Below are 23,578 nucleotides of genomic sequence, written 5' to 3'. Positions count from 1 at the left end.
ATTAAAATCAACCACAAAGGCTTGTGTATTAAATTAATCACCAAAGTCAAGTCAAGTCAACTGTATTTATAGAGCACTTTCAAACAGCCAAGACACCAACAAAGAATATTTTGGCTATAATTGTAGTTGATTTTCGTTAGTTTTGTAAACATAAGTATTTTTTTTTCAAAGCATTTGTTTTTATTTTATTTTGTGAATGAAAATGAGTTTTGATACATAGCTGTGAATCAGCAAACACCATATAAATCTGTATAAATCCACACAAAAACAAGTGCCTCAGAAAAATAGTAGGAAGACACTATGGTTGACCAACCTTATTTGTTTTGATTGCGGATTCGCAGACACCTCCTCTTCATTGGGGGCTCCAGCTCAGGGCTTCCAGCAGCTGATAGTGGTGCACTGATGGAACAGGAAAGGATGGCTGTCTTCTCAGTGCCAGGCTTTGGCACAGGCTGGATAACCACACAACCCCCAGTTGATAGCAGTGGCAGGGTGTAAGCATGTTCACCCTCCTCCGAGTTGGAGTCAGGGTCTGGCTTACTCTCTCTGGCCTCTACCATCTGGTCTTGCATTGAGCCACGCTTACCAGATTCCCATTCTCTCATGGAACAATTGTTCTCTTTTAGGGCTTCCTGTTCCAACTCACCATTTGCTGGGTGCTCCCCTACGTTTTCCTCTGATGTCAAGCCATCTCCTGATCTGTCCAATTTTAAATTAGGAGTGTGAAGTGAATGCCACGCTGTACCATTGACAATGACATTACATGAGACAGCAGGGTTGGTTTGAATATGTGGGAGAAGTTGGGGTTGGGTGCTTGGTGTGCTGGGAGCAGGTGATAGAGTAATGTCGGTTTCACTAGGAGCAATAAAAGAAGAGCTATTTTTGCTGGATGGTGAATTTGATGTTTCCAGTGTTTCCAAGGCGTTGGCTGCAAACGGCTCAGTATTACTGAGGGGTTGCTGTAATGCGGCCCTTTCCAGAAGATCGTGACAGCCATTGACTTCCTGTTCAAGCCCAACATCCAATGAAGATCTTGACTCAACCTCTGCCTCTACTTTGACATGCACCTTAGGCAAAATCCTCTGAATGACGTTCTGTTGGCATGGTGTCTGGCTTATAGTTAGATCAATAACTCCTTCCAGCTGTCCAGTGTCAACAGTTGAGCATAGGTTTCTCATATTATCCTCTTCCTTCACAGTCATGTTCATCACTGACGACCTGTTTCGATCTGAGCATCCAAGAGAAAGACACTCTACACCATCAGGATCTTCTCTTTGTTTCCCTTTCTCACCTCCTGATGATCCTGGAGACGTTGATAGCCCAGATGCTGAAACATCTGAAGACAAAGGTGCACTAGAGAGAGGGTCACCGTTTTCTGGTTGGGTGCTGGAATATTTTGGGTTGAAAGGGATTGGAATTGGAATAGGAATTGGGACTGGAAGGGGTACAATGACAGGATAAGGGACTAAAAGGGTTGGTGGTGGTACTAATGGGGCTAAGGATGGCATGCCATAATTCATCATTGGTGGCAAAGGAATGGGTCCATTGGGCATTATGTTGACTGAGGGGAAAGGAGGGAATCCCGGCATGTGGAGACCAGGGTGGGGAGGGATGATGCCAGCATTGGGATTGGATGAGGGATGGACATGAGGGGAGATCATGGGTCTGTGCATGGGGCTAGAAGTACGACCAAGAGTCCTGGGAGGAGGTGGGGGACCTATACCAGGGATGACAGGGTTTGACAGGTTGGGTCCACTGTTGGGTCCGCCTGGATGGACAGATGGACGAAGAAATGACGGACGGATCTGCTGCATCATTTGATGTTCCATAAAGAGAGGCAAAGGCATTGGCCCACGGGGAGTCATCACCATTGGAGGACTCCCTGGAGGAACCCCAACCGCTGGGTGCAAAGTGGGTATGGGAGGGGGTGGGAGAGTCGGGCTCTCATGGGGTCGAGGTGTGGGGATCTTGGCAGAGGACGAAGAGGAGGATGGAGAACAAAGAACGTCTGAGGACGATGTGACAGATGAAGTACAAGGAGCTGAAGAGTTGGGGGGGCCTCCAGGTGAGGGAGCTTTACGGCGAATGTCCGGTATTGGCGTACCCCAGGATTCAGGGGTGAGCAGCTGTACACCACCAATGCACTCTGCCTTACCCTCGCCTCCAACCCCATGTCCGGGGTTACAGAGAGCTCCAGGCAGTGCTGCTTGTGTTTCCTTATAAAAAATGTCCATCTTATATTGGTTCAGGCATTTGGCGCTGCAGAACTGCAGCCGTCGTTCACCAGCCCCAAAGTCGAGATACTCTTTAGTGTGGCGTATATGCTTGCACCAGTCACATACCTATGACACAAACACATATTACACACACTATATCAGTCACCCTGCTTGAACAAGACTTTCTGAATTGAATTCGGTTACATTCTCCTTTGAAGTTCCATATTACGAAAAGACAGCTTCTAAGTCAAATGGAGATACACATTAAATAAAGGAAGCTTAAATTCCACAGAAAACATTTAACTTTGACGGAATAAATGTCATGATTTTGTACAGGAGTGATGCCAGGGATTTGTTCTCTTGCTTTTATACATACATTATCCAGGGTGTGTGCGTGTGTCTGTGTGTGTGTGTGCGTGTGTGTGCGTGTGTGTGCGTGTGTGCTGTATGTCATTTGGAAAGGGTGGTCCCCGTAAGTGATGAACAAAAAAGTGGTCCCCAGAAAACATAAAAACGCGTGTGTGTGTGTGTGTGTGCACGCATGTGTGCACGCACTGTATATCAAGATGAACATTAGACATGCACATCTGAACAATTTATCCTACACTGAGAGCGCAAATGGTTGATCATCGATGAGGCTCCAGCATGCCTGCAACCCTAGTGAGGATAAGTGGTTCGGAAAAGTACTAAATGAATGTAAGCTTGTGGCCAACAAAACACACTCTAAAATAAGTACAGATTGCTCCTTGAGAAAACATCCTCGACCGAGACAAAAACATGATTGGCATGATTACCATACAGAACGTGCTAGTGGATAGAAGAGGTGGGCATTCTGTCAGACTGACGGAAGAAGGTCTGTCAGTCCGTCACTCTTCCCGTTCAGGACGACCCACGTGGGTGCAATCCGTCTCTTGTCGGCATTAGCCAGTCGAGAACGGAATTTCGACATCACACACAGGTACCTCATAGGCCAACACGCAGCCAGATAAAAATAAATAGATAGATAAAAACCACAGACACAGCATGGTGATAGGTGAAATAAAAAAATATGCAACACATCATTGAGGTCTGTGGGACTGAAAGTTATATAACACTGTTATTTTATTTTTTGCGTATTTGGCTGTGTGTCGTGTATCCGGCACCTGCGTGTGACGTAGTACCGATGAGTCTGCTCTTGATATCGATTGGGTGTCGCTGACAACTCGGATGGACTCGGCTGGCCTGAAATACTGATGGAATCTCACTGACAAATTATGAGTGAAAGTGAATTTTCTCAAGTAAAATATTTGTAATTTTCATTTTTAGAAACTGCATTGGTGCATTCACCTGACTTTTGTGCAGCATAACATTTGATATATCTGTGTACATGCATGTGTACGTGAATAGTCAGAATGTAGGCTGGAGGTTCAAATCCGGACTCCGGTCTTCCTGTGTGGCGTTTGCATGTTCTCATGTTTGCAATATTGTTATTTTATAAAAATATGACTCAAGTAAAAGTCCATCCATCCATTTTCTGATCCGCTTTATCCTCGCAAGTGTCGCGGGGCGTGCTGGAGCCTATCCCAGCTGTCTTCGGGCAGTTGGCGGGGGACAACCTGAACCGGTTGCCAGCCAATTGCAGGGCACACAGAGACAAACAACTATATGCACTCACAATCACACCGAAGGACAATTTAGAATGTTCCATCAACCTGCCATGCATGTTTTTGGAACCCTTGGACCCTTGTGAGGTAAAGCACTTGACAATATGGATGAATGGATGGCTATTGCTTATACAGTACAGTACTAAAAAATAAATTTAAAAAAATTCAAACTTGGTCAAATAACAAATTCAGTCAAAAGAAATGGTCTTAAATTTCTTTGCGTACACTCATGAAATAGCCCAATCGGCTCACCAGGCAGAGATGACATAGAAGAAGGGGAACGAGGCAACTCAGCTCATGACACACAGTAGCCATTCTTTTTCGTAGTCTGTAAGGTAATGATGGATTGAATGTGAGCCCAGCTGTGTTCTGCCTCTTCCGACTCTTGTTTCTGCAAGACTTTATTTAAATTAGTCACCTTGAAAACTTTTCTTCCGTGTTGGGTTATGACTTCATTTGATTGGTGAAGTTGAGTCAAAGCTGACCGGTCGTTACGTTGGATTGGTGATAAATGTCGCCGAATGTAAGACAGTAAATGTAATATTTCTTCTTCACAAAAATGCTTGTAAAAATGAAAGCTATGATGTATTAAAACTACACTGACAAGTACACTACGGTATGTCCGAAAGGTCACTTAAGTCTAGGTTAACCGAGGACACTAAATTGTCCTTCGGTGTGTATGTGAGTTTGAATGGGTGTTTTGTGCCCTGCAATTGGCTGGCACCTCGACCCGGGTGTACCCGGTCTCTCGCCAAAAGTCAGGTGAGATAGGCTCCAGTATGCCTGCAACCCTAGCGAGGATATGTGGTATAGAAAACAGATGAATGGATGAAACTGTGTGCTTCTCATCCATCCGTGCTGTTCAGGGACTGCCTGAACCTATCATCACTCAACGGCAGGCTGATCATGAATGAGACATTGAGTTGAAACCAGAGGCGATTGCTTTAAGACTGCAAGGGAAGCTCAGCTTCCCCTAAAATGTCAAAAAATAAGTGATCAAATACATGTGTGCACATACAATTGTGTGTACATGTCATTGACTAAATATGCGCTACAACGCACTCAGCTTTTGTTCCGAATCAGCTTCTTATTACTGGTTACTACGTGACTCTGTTCACATTCATTCCCGCAGCTTCTCTGTGCTTTAAACTGTGTGGACGCTGAGCGTCTACAGCGCGGACGCTGGGCGTCTAGAGAGTTCAGTGTAGGTTGTCCCAATATATTGAAACGAGACGAGTCATTGGATAAATGCTGGTCTAGCGACAAATTAATCTTTTATTTCTGGTGGGTTTTATTGTAGTTGCTGTAGTTGTTAAGTCCCTGGAAAAGACGCCTTCTTGGTATGACAGGGTCACAGATCATTTTCTTGAAAAGGAACGGGGAGTAGAATCCACGTATAAATAAACGGACACATTTTATGATGTAGGCTGAAATTGAGCTTCCCCTCCTTGACAGGCCAGCATCTGCCACCGGTTGGAACTGATCCCAACAGTCGAACGTCATGTGAGACATTAGCCAACCAATGGGCCCTATTGTTCAGTCACGACAGTACTTTCATTTTGTATTCATATTACCATAGTTTTCTCTCTTACTTTGTAATCAAACCTTTTATGATGACACATAACTAAAGTTGATTTTCAAGTTCAGAAAGTTCTCAATGCTTCACTGACGTCGCACTGGAGTTAATTAAAAGTGTCTAAATTCTCAGTGCCTGGCCTTGTGCCTCACCCTTGAACAACCTGCTGCCCACTTTCATCGCTGTTATGCACCTTTTCAGAAACAAAGCTAGCACATTTTTTCTTGGGGAAGAGAATGAATGTGACCCCGGTAGAGCAGATAGCTGTGGGCGAGCCCTAAACAGAGTGTTACTTGTTAGGCCACACACAGCTCACTCTGTCAGCTCTGGGGGGAGTGGCGGGTCCTTACTGGAGATAATTAAGGCATTAATCAGTTGTCAGACCTCTCAACGACAACCATCCATCAAACACATCCTTAAGATCCCTGGTACTGAATAATAATAAACAGGCGGTGGAAAAACTATTTTAGCCCCGCAGCATTGCAACGTCGGTTTATCTGGCCCAGTCCTCTTTGGCGGTAGCAAAGAGAGAGAAGCACACTCAATCTGTCTTCTGAATTGTAACGGAATTATCAATTGGTCAGAATTGAATGTGCTCCAGCCAAGTTAAAAAAAAAAAAAATCCCCTTTTATCAATGGATCCAGGCATTATTCTAACCTTTTGTTAGGTTGTTTAATGTAACAAAGTGGAGACACTTTTTAACCAAAACATGAAATCAAAATCGACATTATGAGTTACATGCTGTTATGGCAACGAGTAGGCACCAGGGTCCTCCAAGATGTGTTTATCAAAAAGCCCAAATTAACTTTTAGAGTTTACTGAACATCATTTAAATGGGAAATTACTCAAAAAGATTCTCACTGCTAACTTTGTGAAAATCATAAATACTGCAAAAAGCAGGAAGATTTGAGTCTTTTAAGATTTTACAAAAGTCACAGCCAATTTAACGCAATGAGTAATGGTTAAGTTGAAGTAAAAAAAAAAGTCATGTTTCTTTTTAACGGTAAGTCAAAGAAATTTCAATTATAAATGTGCTAAAATGTTTCTTCGCTCAGAAATACAGATGGAGAGCACTTAACGACTGGACGCTGCGAGTCAAACTCCACTGCACATTACGCTAATGGAGTTGTGCTCTTCACATCCTGCACACAGATGTTTGCAGTTCAATTTAATTACGGTCATTTATTTCCACCATGGCCAAGGACCAGACATCAGTGGCGCAGTTTAACCATTTGCACTACGGCAATTATCATGCTTTTTGCCACTCGGTCATGTCAGCCAGACTTCACCTCTCTACCACTTGACCTCAAGACGAAACCTAACGATTACGTTAGTCCAGTCATCCGATGACAGTGAATTTAAAAGATTGGATGTGAGCATTTATTTTAGCAGCTATTTCTGTTAGCTATTTCACAAGTCAAATAGACCCTGGCCAACACGTAGATGAGGAGGTTTTGTGCAAAGTAATGTCAAGAAGACATTGTTGATATTAAGATTGTTGAGGAAGTGCGGGAAAACGAGAGAAAAGAGGAGCTCTCAGGGACTTAAAGGCTAAATAAAGACCCGATGACAGAGGATAAAGAGCTGCTGTTTATTATCCTCTCTTGAGTTTCATGTTTAATCATTTATCCTGTTCAGTGAACGCATTATTATTATTATTATTATTATTATTATTATTATTATTATTATTATTATTATCCATCCATTTTGCGATCCGCTTTATCCTCACAAGGGTCGCGGGGGGTGCTGGAGCCCATCCCAGCTGTTTTCTCGGAGCAGTAGGTGGGGGACACCCTGAACCGGTTGCCAGCCAATCGCAGGGCACACAGAGATGAACACCCATCCGCGCTCACACTCACACCTAGGGACAATTTAGAGTGCACAATCAGTCTGTCGTGCATGTTTTTGGAATGTGGGAGGAAACCGGAGTACCCAGAGAAAATCCACGCAGGCCCAGGGAGAACATGCAAACTCCACACAGGAAGGCCGGAGCCAGGATCGAACCCACGACCTCCGCTCTGTGAGGTTGACGCGCTAACCACTGGCTCGCCAAGCTGCCATTATTATTATTATTATTATTATTATTATTATTATTATTATTATCTTTAATATTTTTTTTAAGATCACCACTGTGGCTGTGACTAAGCTCAGGCAAGGGCAGGGGAAGGGGCGGTGGGGGGAGGAGTTTATTGGGGGCACATACAGACACAAACAATCAGGTTGGAAGATGGTCTGCATGTGCCCACTTCAACAGCGGTGATCTGTGATCACACTGGCCAAATTTACATCTACCGCAAGTGGATATCTTCTCACAGTTCCTCATAAATATATTTTGACACGTCGAGATCCTGCATGGACTCCAACAAGTTAGTATCAACTTCGGCCATGTAGACCGTGTGCCTCTCCTGCGCTGAATTTAAAGGAAATGAGTCAAGTCCCTCCCATTGGCCAGGAAGCAAGTCAGTTGTGTTCACGGTCACAACGGCGCAAACACGTAGGTGCCGTTGCGTTAATAAGGAAAGGAGTTCAAATGAGCTCCGCATTTAACTCTTTTGACTGAGCATCTCTGAACTGACATAATGGCTTTGTTATTTTTTTCCCCAATAAGAAAAAGCACACATCCAATGGAGTTTGAAGTGAAAGATGCAACTGGGAACTAATTAAGCCATAATATTAGTCAGAAGGCTACGACATCCGAAGGAACATTATTTGCATTTAAACTCTCTTTGCCCAATGTTGGATTCACTTTAAGAAATATGCCTTTCATATTTATAAGCTACTTATGAACGCTAATAACTTCCACCATCTCATTTCCAGGTTTACAATACTGTCATTGTTTACGCTGCGAAAATTAAAGTTCAGCAACAAGAAACGGTGAGAGCTCATGCAGCTATTTGTTTGCCGGGAACATTTAAATTGTCTTTGCTTGTCCCTGTTATCCTTTGTCTGTTCTCTGTGTTAGAGGCTGTGCGAAGCAAACTTGGCTCTGCAAATATTGACAAGAAAATGTTTTGCATCTTTTTATTAACATCTTATTTTCATGGTATGATTAAAAACGCTTCTTTGATTCCTGGGTGAGTGACATTGTAAAAAAAAAACATAAAATCAAATCAAAAAGCCCATTTAGTCACAGTGGCCGTTGAATTTATTTTGTTAGTCAAACTGTCTGATATGCATTTAGGGGTCTTCACATTTTTCCAGATAGCAGCAAGTACCCTTTTCCTCCATTTGTTTAAACTGTCAATGCTGTCAGAATCGCTTCCTCGGATGCTTGCATGAAACCTGAGCTCCAAGTAATGTTGTCAATTGTTAACTTTTGATGCCTGCAGTGAAAAAGCTCAATGAATAATATTTTTTGCCTTGAATAATGATCTAAAGCACAGGTGTCAATGTCAAGGCCCGGGGACCAGATCCGGCCTGCCACACCATTTAATGTGGCCCCCCCCCGAAAGAAAATCATGTGTCTCAACTTGCATGATCCTTGCTAAAATCTGTACCAAAATGTCAAATTGTCGTATATAATCAATTATGAGATTTTGCAATAACCATTCAATTCGGTGTGTAAAAGCAGTAATGCGATGAGACAACATTTTTTTTGGTTTCACTGTCGGCCCTCCGAAGGAAGACGTAACTCCAAAGTGGCCCGTGACAAAAATTTGTTTGACACCCCTGATCTAAAGCAACTGCAAGTGTGTTGAAATGACAGATCCAACATTTCCCCACCCATAGACGTCTAAAGTAATGTACAGGAAAGACAAACAAATGAGTAGGGATGAGAAAACTCACAAATTTAAAGATGTAAATGCAGTGTAAGATGTAAACAACAATTTGACAATTTTCTATCTAGCGGCTCCAGCATGCGCTTATTTTGAAATATGCTTATATCAAGACAGGTTAATCATCTGAATTGATTGTGTTCCACCTGGAGGTTCTACTGCACTTCTTAGTGTTTGCATTACTATTGCATCACTTCCTGGTGAATGGACTCGAGCCACGTAGCACAACCGCAGTCAGTTAACGGATGGCCTGTAAACGTGCGGGTAGTGTGACACTATGGGAAACGTGTTAAAACTCATAGCCGAGTTGAGGCCGAACATAGCGGCGCACGACAACTTTCATCAATTTTTGATGGCGTTTCAACCTCGGAAAATGCCAAACGACTGGCACCCCAGTAGCCTGTAAGATTGACAGCAAAAATTGTTACTCCATCGGAGATTTCCACTTTGCCATGCATACGGTTCAGTGTAATACCGATCGTGCAAAATAAAAGTGGCTTAATTTGACATTTTTAATCATATCCTACGATGAAGATGTTGATGTGGAAGACATGACAGGAAAATGGTCCTCCGTTATACAGAAGAAGATGAAAACATTTTTGCGCATTAAGACATCAAGCTGAAGCGCTATCTGGTGGTAAGTGGTTAGGGTCCTTACAAGCACATCGCTGTTTGTCTTGAAGACAAGCCTGGGCGTGTCCTGAGTAAAGCTGTGCTGGAGTAATTTCCCACCGAGGCCATCGTCGTCTCTCGCCTGGGGGGAGAAATAATGGCTGCTTTTTATGGATGGACAAAATGAACAAGTGAACAGAGGTAACGAGGAAACTCAAGAATGGAAAACAAATGAGGAACAAAAATGGTGACTTTTACATGGGTAAATACTTGACTTTGGTTTCAGGGTAAACCAAGAAAAAGTATTTGAAACTAAACTGTGGGGGGCTGGAAGTGAATGTTCATGCATTGCTGAGCAGCGAGTGCGCCTTCTAATGTCCATTTATCTAAAGCCAAATAAAAAGCAAATGTAATGACAATAAAATGTAAATGTTGCCAACACAGTTCAACTCCATGAAAGTCTCTTTAATCTGAATAATTTTCCAATTAATTCAGGTTTTTGCTGCAGTGCCGCCTCGCTAAGGGACAGCTCACAAAGCAAAAGCCATCAGTAAGACACCTTTTCATTCATGCTAATTTATGTAATCATTTAATATTCACAGGATCCCATTTGGAAGTTCAGTCTAATATGTGCGGTCAAGACCTTATATTGGCCAAATTGCCAAGGAGTGGAAAACATGTTTTGAAACAAAAAATGTCAATACATTCTTATATCAATTTTAGCCGTTAAAATTAAGTGAAACAATAATCCATCCGAGCTCTCCACACAACCACCATTTTTTGTGACGTTTTTAATTAAAAAAAAAGAAACGATAGTAAAACAGCACTGCATTGCAATATATCAAACTAATTGTGTACATAGCTGAAAGTGTATTGGCGACTGGCCATTTTTTTCACTTCACTTGACCAGCGGCTCATCTGAAGCTTGTTTGGAAGTTAAATGTTGGCTTGCAACATAAAGCATATAAACAAGAAAGGGGCGGCTTATCACTTGAAACACATGGAAGTTTGTGACACTAGTAGGTTGGGCTGGGTAAAAAAAAAAAATAAATAATAATAATTTTTGGATTCAAATCGATTCATATTTGATTGAACAAATACTAATTCATAAACGTATAGTTCTTTTTAAAAGTTTTTCCAGGGTTTACAACTGTGACCCAGCTCTCGCATGACTTGCATGATGTGAGTTTTGCCCTCCAATGTAGGAGCAGGTTTCAAAAATAAATAAATAAATGGTGGAAAGTCAAGATACTTGTACAAAAACCTCAGTGAATTGATGTCCTCAAGAGTACATGGGAGTTCACCCAATCAACCTATATGTGCTTTGTGGACTTGGAGAACGCATTTGACCGTGTTCCTCGGGGGGTTCTATGGAGGGTCCTTCAGGAGTATGAGGTACTGAACCCCCTGATACGGGCTACAGTATTGGGTCCCAATACCATGATGTCAGAGTTTGGTTCGCATTGCCAGCAGTAAGTCCGGAATTTTTCAAAGTTTCCAGTGAGGGTTGGACGTTGCCAAGGCTGCCCTTTGTCGCCAATTCTGTTCATAAGCTTTATGGACAGAATTTCTAGGCGCAGCCGAGGCGTTGAGGGGGTCCGGTTTGGTGGCCTCAGTATTGCATCTCTGCTTTTTGCAGATGATATTGTACTATTGGCTCCTTCAAACAGGACTCTCCAACTCTCACTGGAGCGCTTCACAACTGAGTGTGAAACGGTTGGGATGAAAATCAGCACTTCCAAAATTGAAACAATGGTCCTCAGTCAGAAAAGGGTGGAGTGCCTTCTCCGGGTCGGGGAGGGGATCTTGCTCCAAATGGAGGAGTTTAAGTATCTTGGGGTCTTGTTCACGTGTGAGGGCAGGAGGGAGTGAGAGATCGACAGGCGTATCGGAGCAGCGTCCGCGGTGATGCGGACTTTGTATTGGTCTGTCGTAGTAAAGAAGGAGCTGAGCCAAAAGGTGAAGCTCTCAATTTACCGGTCGAACTACGTTCCCACCTAATGGCCATGAGCTATGGATCGTGACCGAAAGTCCGAGATCCCAGATACAAGTGAGCCAAAATGAGTTTTCCCCGCAGGGTGTCTGGGGTCTCCCTTAGAGATACAGTGAGAAGCTCGGTCATTTAGGAGGGGCTCAGAGTCGAGCCGCTTCTCCTCCACATTGAGAGGAGCCAGATGAGGTGGCTCGGGCATCTAATTAGGATGCCTCCTGGGCGCCTCACTGGTGAGGTGTTCCGGGCATGTCCCACCGGCAGGAGGCCCCGGGGACGACCCAGGACCCAGGAGAGACTCAGTCTCCCAGCTGGCCTGGGAGAACCTCGAGATCCCCCGGGAAGACCTGAAAGAAGTAGCTGGGGAGCAGGAAGTCTGGGATTCCCTGCTAAAGCTGTTGCCCCCGCGACTCGACCCCGATGCGGTAGAAAATGGATGGATGGATGAAATTCAAAATCGAATCAGATAAAAGTTGTTCATTGATGTCTCTTTGATGGGTTGAAACTGTTAAATGGATTTGGTGGCTCTGTACTTGTGACATGTTCAATGATAATAGAATTCAATTTCTATTTTCATTCACACTCACATTTCTCCATCCATCCATATGGAAATGTTCAACTAACTTAACATGTATGTTTTTGGAATGTGGGAAGAAGCCAGAGTACTTGATGAAAAAAAAAAACGCAAGCACGGGTTGAACATACAAACTCCACACAGTCAGGCTGAAGTTCAGATTCAAACACCAAATCTCAGAACTGTGTGAAAGATGTGTTAACCTTCTGTACATGCCACATGCTAATTTAGCCCCCGCCCTTAGGGCACATCATGATTTTATTGTATCTGTCACTGAAATAGATACTTCTTTGATGGTAATGTGTGATTCTGAAAACAGGTGGAGTGACACAAATTACGGTATCTCCATTGAAGGATCCAAGATCTGAAACACAGTTCAACTCATTTTACAATGTATTAGGAATATTACTACTTGCATGAGAAAGAAATGTAGTTTTGACACATGGGTGAACTGTTTTGGGAGCGATATGAGCTTTTATAAGTAATCCATAGTGTTGTGTTGAACCATCTGTGCGATTTTCGGCAAAAGCATTAAGTACGCAGGTATGAATGCAAATCAGCCAACACAATTGAGAAGGATCTTTGCAATTTTGGTGGTTTGTTGTCTGAGAAACAGATCTAGTTGGAAGCATGTGTGAACAGTTTTTGTTGCTAATGAGCTGTATTGTTGTGCAGTACTAAAAGACTGTTTGGCCAAAAGACCTTTAAGTTTTAAGAATGTCAATTCTGTTTCAAGAAATTAGCCAAACCAATGGAGAAAAACTGTCAAACTCAGTGAGTGTCGTGTAAAATGAATGAGATTTTTCTGTCAGGCTCTCCATATTTCTCACTCAAAAGCACACATACACACACACACAGATCTGGCGGAACTCTGTGTTTGCCTCCACACACACACACACACACACACACACACGCACCCTCACACTATTATTCCATCTCCAGTTTGTGCTCTGACCCTCTGGCCCCGAGCCACTTTATTTGCATATTGTACTAATGAGGTGTTGCCACTGTGAACGAGGAGTGAGGTGTTCACCGGAAGACAGACAGACCGATAGGCAGACAGATAGACAGGCAGGCAGGCAGGATGGCAGATAGATATAGAGATGGATGGATGGATGGATGGATGGATGGATGGATAGATAGATAGATAGATAGATAGATAGATAGATAGATAGATAGATAGATAGATAGATAGATAGATAGATAGATAGATAGATAGATAGATAGATAGATAGATAGATAGATAGATAGATAGATAGATAGATAGATAGATAGATAGATAGATAGATAGATAGATAGATCTGCCAGCTGCCATTGTACCAGCTGCCATCTGGGCTCATATACATGTGCAGGTGTGTGTGTGTGTGTGCGTGTGTGTGCGCGCATACGTGCGTGTGTGTGTGTGTGTGTGTGTGTGTGTGTGTGTGTGTGTGTGTGCGCCCATCTCCTGGCAACAAAGCTGCATTTGAAAAATGCTCACAGGCATGTTCCATAATCCATAGACCAACACAACCAAGCGCAGCAGAGCTGATCTCATATGCTGCCATTGCTGCTCGCATGACAGGCAAGACAACCAGGCTTTATGGAAATAAAAGAGGATTTAATATGGTTGAATCAATCCATCATGTGCACGTACGTTTTGGATATATTCATCAATTCTTCCCTTTTGACTAAGAGGCATTCCAAATCCGACCCATTTGCAGCCCTTAACTCACTTTTTATTATACGTTATTTTTATTCATCAAGAGGCGGCCCGGTAGTCCAGTGGTTAGCACGTCGGCTTCACAGTGCAGAGGTACCGGGTTTGATTCCAGCTCCAGCCTCCCTGTTTGGAGTTTGCATGTTCTCCCCGGGCCTGCGTGGGTTTTCTCCGGGTGCTCCGGTTTCCTCCCACATTCCAAAAACATGCATGGCAGGTTGATTGGGCGCTCTAAATTGTCCCTAGGTGTGAGTGTGGGCGTGGATGGTTGTTCGTCTCTGTGTGCCCTGCGATTGGCTGGCAACTGATTCAGGGTGTCCCCCGCCTACTGCCCGAAGACGGCTGGGAAGGGCTCCAGCACCCCCGCGACCCTAGTGAGGATCAAGCGGTTCGGAAAATGGATTTATTCATCAATACGCTACAGGTGAAGAATATGTTTGTGGCCCCTATATCCTACATTTTTTAAATTTTGCCACTCTCTCTAGTAACAGTTAGGAACTTGTTCAGGATTATGGGGATTGTTAGGTTAAGTTGGGGGTCGGCAACACGCGGCTCCAGAGCTGCATGCGACTCTTTAGCCACATCTAGTGGCTCCCTGGAGCTTTATAAAAAAATGTTTGAAAATGGAAAAAGATGTTGATAGTCGGCTAATATAGCTCAAATAGATATAGATACATGTTGCAGCTCCGAAAAAGGAGAGCTGTGGTGTTGGTTTTTTTTTAAAACGTCCACTTTATTTATGCAAACACAGACTCGTCTGCGTCTGACTCCTTGCCATCTCTCTTCTCGTTCAACAAAGGAATGAATAACACAAACAATTCTGAGACAGTCCAGTCTTCTACATACATACAGCATGTGTTTCCTTCTGAAAGCTTTATAGAAGGCTTTTTTTTTTTTTTTTTTTTTTTGCGGCTCCAGACATATTTGTTTTTTTGTTTATTTTGTCCTATATGGCTCTTTCAACATTTTGGGTTGCCGACCCCTGGGTTAAGTCAACCTACAACATTTAATTAATAAACAACAAACACGGAAGGAAGACAAGAGAACGGACAGGTTGCGCCCGGTTACAATCTCCGACCTGCTCTGCGATACAATCTGCCGAGTCCTCAATTTTTTGAAAAAAGAGGTCTCTAATACACGAGATTCTAAAGGAAAGGAAGGGGGAAGCATACACATACGTCTGAGAGTGTTAGTGAAGTCTCCAATCGAAAGAATATAATATAGATGCACTCTTGTGTGCTTGGAAGGGTGAGAGTTCTTTTACACAGCTGTGCAGCTGAACAAGCTCCAATCCTTGATGGTTTATCTTGTCCAAGCTTGGGAACCAGTTGGCCCCCCTTCAACATTGTTCTTCACTCTCTCTCTCTCTCTCTCTCTCTCTCTCTCTCTCTCTCTCTCTCTCTCTCTCTCTCTCTCAGTGAAAGCTTGCAAGGCCATACTGCTGAATAAATGCTTTGTAGTCATGTAAGACTGCGATTGGCTGTTCAGGGTGTCCCCCGCCTACTGCCCGAAGACGGCTGGGATCGGCTCCAGCACCACCCGAGACCCTAGTGAGGATTTGGCGGTTCGAAAAATGAATGGATGGATAGTCATGTAAGAGTAAATATGGGATAATTTTATGTACCGGTACATGTATTCAATCAGGGATGTTGACTAATCAGTCACCAGCCAGTTAGACAATTGCAGTTGCGCCATTAACTTGATCTGGGAACACTGGTTGAACAACTACACTGCCAACTAGGGTTGTCCCAAGCCAATCACATGACGTGAAAACAACGATGTAATGTTTTGGATTTGCTAGTAGTAGAATTTTTAGAATGACAGTAAGAGAGCCAGTGTGAAGCAGCAGCCTGTGCCTCGGCGGCTGTAGAGGGTTAGTAAAAACACATCCCTCCAAAGTGTTTTGGAGCGACAAAGAAATGGCCGCACGATTTTCTTGCTCATCTATAGTTTGTTAAGAAGAAAGAAGCGTGTGATGAAATGTGGAAACATTTTACTGACATGGCCAACAGTCGGGTTAAGCTGAAAAGATACTAAATCAACAAAGCCTGATGTAACCATTCACATGGAAATTGAACCAATCTTTTCCTCATCAGAAGCATCCCAGAAACATGGAATTGTTTCAAGAAATGTGCTCACACAAACAGAATGAGACGCTGCAGTATATACGCCAGGGCTGAAGTGGCGCTGTAATGCTGCCACAGGAAGTCAGCAAAAACAGAGAATAAGCTTTTGCGATGTAAATACACTGACAGCAATGGACGAGGTGAGCAAGAAAGGAGACATTTCAGAATTAAAGCCCAGATCATCGCCAAGGTAAAGAACATCCAACACGGTAATTCACCATTGTTGTTGTGAATTTTGGTGGTGTTCACGCACGGTCACTCGAGAATTTGGACAAACTATTGTGACCATCTCAGGGACGATGCATGTGATGTACACAGGGAAACACGAGGGAGGTGTTTTAAGATGCATCCACTCTGGGACCTGGATGCAAAAATGATCGTTTATGGGCTCAAAATGCAAGATATGTGGGGATGTAAAAAAAAAAAAATCGCACTCAGTATCAGCAGATATTCAAAACCAAGTGACTTAACTCAGACTCGGATGTAAAAACAAAACGTAATTGGGTCATCTTAACTGCCAGTCCTTAATCATCCTGTTCAAAGAGATTATCTCAAATACATGAAACTTTGATCTGTGCACAACTGGGATCCATTCATTTTTCCACTCGACTTAGATTATTCAGGGAGCCTATCAATCTGATGCGATCACCACTTAATGACAGTGTTGACACTGGCTCACAACAAATGTATAGTCAAAATTGGAGAAAATCTAACCCAGGAATGGCCACACAATGATCGAGGGGGTATGTAAAGGTAAATGCTTATTTACATTTTTTTTAATCAGTGTTCTGCAGTAGGCGGGGGAGACCCTGAACTGGTTCCCGGCCAATCACTGGGCACATATAGACGATCAACCATCTGCGCTCACACTCACACCTATGGACAATTTAGAGCAGGGGTCTCCATTACGTCGATCTTGATCGACCGGTAGATCGCGGGCTGGTCCCAAGTAGATTCGAGGGGTGTCAAGGAGAAAAAAAAACAACAACCATTTGTGTGTCTTTGTGCATGTTAGTAATATATTTTTTGTGTTAATGTACACTGCACCCTAATCATCCTATCAGTCTCATTTTCACAAAAAAAATACTCCAAAAATAAAATAAAATAAAATAAAGCAGGTAAGCGGCCCGGTAGTCCAGTGGTTAGCACGTCGGCTTCACAGTGCAGAGGTACCGGGTTCGATTCCAGCTCCGGCCTCCCTGTGTGGAGTTTGCATGTTCTCCCCGGGGCCTGCGTGGGTTTTCTCCGGGTGCTCCGGTTTCCTCCCACATTCCAAAAACATGCATGGCAGGCTGATTGGACGCTCTAAATTGTCCCTAGGTGTGAGTGTGGGCGTGGATGGTTGTTCGTCTCTGTGTGCCCTGCGATTGGCTGGCAACTGATTCAGGGTGTCCCCCGCCTACTGCCCGGAGATGGCTGGGATGGGCTCCAGCACCCCCCGCGACCCTAGTGAGGATCAAGCGGTTCGGAAAATGGATGGATGGATGGATAAAGCAGGTAAATCTTTAACCTATGGTGGCGGAAGTTGTTAGCACTGAGCAGTCTGCAATTGCAGCTTGTGATCAGAGCTGTTGCGCTGTATCTTTTATCGTTATCATTATTCTCATTCAAAGTTTGTTTCGTGTACAATTCACCAAATTTCGTGTACAATTCACCGAGGGCAAGGGCAAAGAATAGGCATCTAGAGGGCCCAGGGAAGCACTTTAAAACGGTACGTGTGAGCTACGATAGTTAACAGGCTGCAAAAGTGCATCGAATGCCTCCGTGTCAGGCTGTTTCTCATCATGGCGTGCGTGTGTGTGTGTGTGTGTGCGTGCGTGCGTGCGTGCGTGTGTGTGTGTGTGCGCGCGGGTGTGCATGCACGGTAAGGGGCGATCCCGGGAGGTTGGGTGATCGAACAGTCGATCTTCGGTCCAAAATGTTTGGGCACCCCTGATTTAGAGTGTTCAATCAGCCTGCCATGCATGTTTTTGGAACGTGGGAGGAAACCGGAGTACCCGGAGAAAACCCACGCAGGAACGGAGAGAACAAGCAAACTCCACACAGGAAGGCCAGAGCGGGAATTGAACCCTGCATCTCTGCACTGTAAGGCCGACACACTGCCTGTGTAGAAGTCAGCAGAGTAAACCATATTGCAAAAATGTATTATCTAATGCACATTTGCAAGGAGGGCACTTTTTACAGCGGTGTTTCTATTTCACTCAAACAAGTTTAGGAAATAATAAAATCCAAACGCCTAGTTAATGAGACATACTTGGGTCATAATTTGAAGAGAATAGCTGGCAGCCACAATATAATCACCTTCCCCTCAATGCCCCGAAGCTGTAAGAGGTAGGCCTCAAGGCTTCCTCGCCACGACAGTAGACGTACACACAGCAAACATTTCACTCATTCAGTTTGCTTCCGTGCCGTGCCAACCACAGGTTGGCGCGGAAGGGACTTGTGTGTTTGTGGTGATGTGACATTTCTGGGATGACATAAAGTTGCACTATGCACCCCAGTGCCAGGAGGGAGCTCCTGGCGGGGAGATGTCGATGGGGGTCTGAGGTCTCCAGGGGAGATATTTTGTGGCGTGAACAAAAAGCTTGATGCTATGACGGCAAAAAACTGAGAAACAAAACAATGAGCTCTCCTTATTCTCTCCATAAAGTTTATATATTTTTTCATGATTGTTACGAATTACATTTCCAGTATATGCTACATCATATACTAGACATATAATATACATGCAATATTTGAATGCGTATTTACCGGACGCTTACGAAGTACACCTATCCAATTATACTTCAACCATTCCATTCGTCCCCCCACCCGAAGGAGGAGGGACACTACCCTCTCGTCCACCGAGGTGAACCTTCATGTACAGGTGCCAAGCAGGTGTGAGCCCCAGCTCGGCACTTGTACAGTGGGCAACTCTCACCATGGGCAACTGCGGAGTCGAAAAGAGTCCAATCCATTTCGAGAAGCCCAAGCTGGTGTAAGTGTGGAGGTGAGCCCGATTTTACCAAGTGCAGTGCTTATTCATTCTTTTCTCTTACGCCTCCCTAGAAACAAGAAAACATTTTGTTCCTGACGCTGCGCCATCAGGAGGTGAATGAGGAGTCAGTGTGAACCACTTTGAGCGTCTTGTAAGTGGAAAAGCACTATACAAGTGAAAGTCCATTTACCAAGCCCATTAGCACATAAGTACCGGTACACCTCTGCATAACATTGTCCCCTGATTAACATTAAAGAAATCAAAAAAGAAAAGCATGTAGATCAACTTACAACAATGAATACCTTTATTAACATTGATTTTTAAAAAAAATTCTAAGTGCATAAATTTGACTAAAATTTAAAAATATATACTTGAATATAAAGAGAGAGTGAGAGAAACGGAGAGAGAGAGAGAGAGAGAGTGAGAGAGAGAGAGAGAGAGAGAGAGCACCATTGCCACCTACTGTAGTGTGCAATTACACAAAAATGCGTAATGGATTCTGACATTTAAAACAATGGCAGTGTTATGTGTTTGTGTGTGTGTGTGTTTGTGTGTGTGTGTGTTTGTGTGTGTGTGTGCGCGCGCGCATGTGTGTGTGTGTGCGTGTGTTTCGGACATCGAATAAGCGATTGAGCACAATTAAGGGTGGAGTTGTGTTGATGTTAGTGTGCAACGTTATATGATAAGATGTGAGATAAGATAAGAAAACCTTTATTTGTCTCACAATGGAGAAATTCCCAGTTTACAGCAGCACAATTATGAAAGGGACAGGAAGAAGAACAAAAAGTATATAAATAAATATACATGATAAAATGTCAATATAAGCATATTAAAAATGGGTTAGTGGTGGTGAGTCCAGGTTTTCGGGTCTGTCTATTCAATAGCCTGACAGCAGCCGGCAGGAACGAGCGGCGGTACCTCTCTCGTGTAAGGTATACTGTAATACCAATTTGAATGAAGCAATGTTTTGGAATTTAATTAGGATGCCAATAGTGATTCACTCGATAATTCATAAATCACATATTATAGTGCTTAATAATATAAATATGTACAGTAAAGATCTGCAGAGGTGTGAGAAAGTAGCAGCCATCAGCACCCGAAGATTACTAAAGTTACTTAGATGAGACAGTGAAGTTGTTTTCATGCAACATAATGCCAGAGTCACTGCCCACCCTCCAACACAACCACCCCCCTGCAACACACCCGTACACCTACTCATATTTCAGGATTCCAATAAAACATTCATTCATTCATCTTCCGAACCGCTTTATCCTCACTAGGGTCACGGTGGCCAATAAAACATGCAAAAAAATATTATTTGAAATGCTGATGCAGCAACAAGTGAGCGAAACAAATTTTGAGTCACTGCCAACTTTTTTTCCCAATAAATCTTTATCTAACTGCAGCGAAGGGTTCCCATATTTTAGATATATTTTATTATTTATTTGATTGTCCGGTATTTCATTAGCTTTCTGTCGCTAGTGTATGATAAAGTATGTTTCTCAAAATGCACAACGCCATAAATGACATCAGTTTTTAGAACTGTAATGGTAGAACTGTAAACAAGCGCAAAATTAAGTTTGAAGTGATGGAATTGGAAGTTTTTGTGGAAGTGTCAAACAAAAAATATGACTGAGTTACATAAAATAAATGTATTGCTTTGATAACCTTGGTCAACAAATTTTTGCTAAACTTTTTAATCAGAGCTGCAGGTAATCTTTTGTAGATGATTTGTTTTTTCTTTAGCACATCAGAGTTTCATAATAGGTATAATGCAACAACAATAATATAATACATAACATAATATGGGCGGCCCGGTAGTCCAGTGGTTAGCATGTCGACTTCACAGTGCAGAGTTACCGGGTTCAATTCCAGCTCCGGCCTCCCTGTGTGGAGTTTGCGTGTTCTCCCCGGGCCTGCGTGGGTTTTCTCCGGGTACTCCGGTTTCCTCCCACATTCCAAAAACATGCATGGCAAGCTGATTGAACGCGCTAAAATTGTCCCTAGGTGTGAATGTGAGCGTGGATGGTTGTTTGTCTCTGTGTGCCCTGCGATTGGCTGGCAACCGATTCAGGGTGTCCCCCGCCTACTGCCCGAAGACAGCTGGGATAGGCTCCAGCACCCCCCGCGACCCTAGTGAGGATCAAGCGGTTCGGAAAATGGATGGATGGATGGATAACATAATATATTTGGTATTATTTGTGAATTATGGGTTTGGTTCAGCAACAGGTGGATTTTTTTTTTTTTTGCAACGTCATAGCTAGAAATTACAACAAAATCCGGATTGCCCAAGATTTTATAGGTAAAATAAGAAGAAAATATCTGAAAAACCTGATGTATTGTTAAAAAAAAGTCAAGACATTATTGAAATCAGTGTCAAAAATATATATCGGGACGCATACGATTTTTGTTCCAGCCGCTGCTGTGAGAGTGCTATATAAATAGAGATGTGTTGTATCATATTATGAAATTAGCTGTTACCTAGTGTCGTTTTAGGGAAGCCAGCAGCTACATAAAAGCCATGTTTTGTTGATTGAACTCATCTTGAGTGTGTAAGACATGGGTGTTTAGAATCTGCCCACCCCGCATAAATCTTGGCACAACATTTGAAAAGAGTGGCCAGCATCAATTATGAGGTGACATACCAATTTTAGGACCTGCAACTTGCTTGGCTAAAACTTATGAAAGACTTGATTTTAATTTTGTTTTTGTTTTTAATTTTTCTAACTTTGTTTGTTTGTTTGTTTGTTTTTGTGGGTCATGCACACTGTAAATGCTGCAAGCCCAGTCAGGGCTCAGAGGCAGTGGTTCTTAACCTTGTTAGAGGTACCTATCCCAACCAGTTCATTTGCACATTCACCGAACTCCTCATTAGTGAAAAATAAAAATAAGGTTTTTTTTTGTTTTTTTTTACAAATTCAAGACATTAAAAAAACATTTATTAAAAACTGAAAAGTAGTACATAAAATTACATGGCATAAGTACAGGATTTTTAAATTGTATGACGTACTATCACGACAGTCACACGGTGACTACTGAGCGAACTAAATTTCGCGCAGCACTAATTGGATGCAATGTAATGTGATCATCTGCGATCAGGATAGTTCAAGCATGGGTTTTTTTCCCCCTCCTTCCCTAGCGCTGTTAAATCCAAATTACCCCATGGGGATGAATAAAGTTTCCTGAATCTGAATCTGAATCTGCAGCCAGCGATGGCCAAGCGGGTGTGACATAACTAATTGACATCTTGGTAGCAGAGGCTCCGTCGAACCCCTGAGACCGATTCACCGAACCCGTAGGGTTCGATCGAACCTAGGTTAAGAACCACTGCTCAGAGGGATCCAGAAAGAATGATTACATTTGGATTAAAAAATAATAATAATAACATGCAAGGTTTGCGACTGTGCGTGAGGACGGAAAACCATGTCGCATCCTGGCGCAACGCATAAGGTGGGCGTGCGCCCTCAAATTGTAAATACACTGTACTGTATGTAATTGGAGAGCGGCGTCACGGTGACGTCATATGACGCATCCAATAGGAGACGGAGGAGGCAGAATGATTTCCAAGTAGTAAATGCTCAAATGGCTTGCCATACAGCACCAGAGGCTGCTATGCAAGCCCTTCCAAATGTGAGCACGCTTGCTTGCGTGCTTGCACGCTGCCCTGCGGCAAACAGAAAACCAAACACAGTTTGGAAAGCCCTGAACTTGGGACTTGCTTGAAACTTGAAGTTTAAGACTTCAGAATGTCAAAATCAAACATTGGCTTTGTCAAGACAGTCACGGAAAGTGCAATGATAAAGTGAGAGGGATCAAATCGTCAAGTCAATGATGAAATTCAGACAATGAACAACAGTGGAAATTAAAAAAAAAAAAAAAAGGGGAACAATTTGCTATCGCAAATGCTGCTTGCTGTGCTGGTGGGGTGCGGAGGAAGTGATCGTGTAGGATGAATAACGGACTTGAGGACAGACAAGCAAGTAAATAAAAAACAGGACAACGCATACTCACAGTGTAACTCCTTAAATATCCCAGCTTTAGTTCGTACAAGACAGAGAGGAGATTGTTTAACCAAATGCTGGTGGAATGAGGAAAGCTCAACATCAAAACTGATTAATGGTATCCAGAACCAACAGCATCGCCTGCGGATGTTTTGTAGTCAAAGAATCGGGATTTTATTTATTCCCGAAATGCTCTCAGGTGAAATGCATTATGGATTCTGTATTCAGGCAAACCTGGCAAAAACATAACCATCTTACGTCAACAAGAGATGTATTTTTAAAATGTATGCAGCTGGCTGACAGTTAACAGAGCAGGTGCCCAATTCAGAAAGTCGGAACGCTGCTTTTCAAGCAGATATTACATCGCTCCTTTTTCCAAAAAGGCAC

At 43.1% G+C, this 23,578-nt stretch overlaps 1 protein-coding gene across 1 annotated transcript in view; it reads right to left on the bottom strand.

The window, feature by feature from the left end:
- The window catches only part of sobpa (sine oculis binding protein homolog (Drosophila) a), a 48,696-nt gene that overhangs the window by 4,978 nt on the left and 20,140 nt on the right, over positions 1-23,578 (bottom strand). Inside the window, exons 5-7 of the mRNA XM_086127628.1 lie at positions 23,202-23,225; positions 9,871-9,966; positions 314-2,342 (exon numbers count right to left, since the gene is read on the bottom strand). Coding sequence (XP_085983754.1) covers positions 315-2,342; positions 9,871-9,966; positions 23,202-23,225 — 2,148 coding nt within the window. The 3' untranslated portion in view covers position 314. The remainder of the gene's footprint in view (positions 1-313; positions 2,343-9,870; positions 9,967-23,201; positions 23,226-23,578) is intronic.

Source organism: Hippocampus guttulatus, chromosome 13 (genome assembly GCF_054856545.1).
Source record: "Hippocampus guttulatus isolate MCC_2025c chromosome 13, RoL_Hgut_1.0, whole genome shotgun sequence".
NCBI lineage: Eukaryota > Metazoa > Chordata > Actinopteri > Syngnathiformes > Syngnathidae > Hippocampus > Hippocampus guttulatus.
This window is presented reverse-complemented; position numbering and strand designations above follow the sequence as displayed.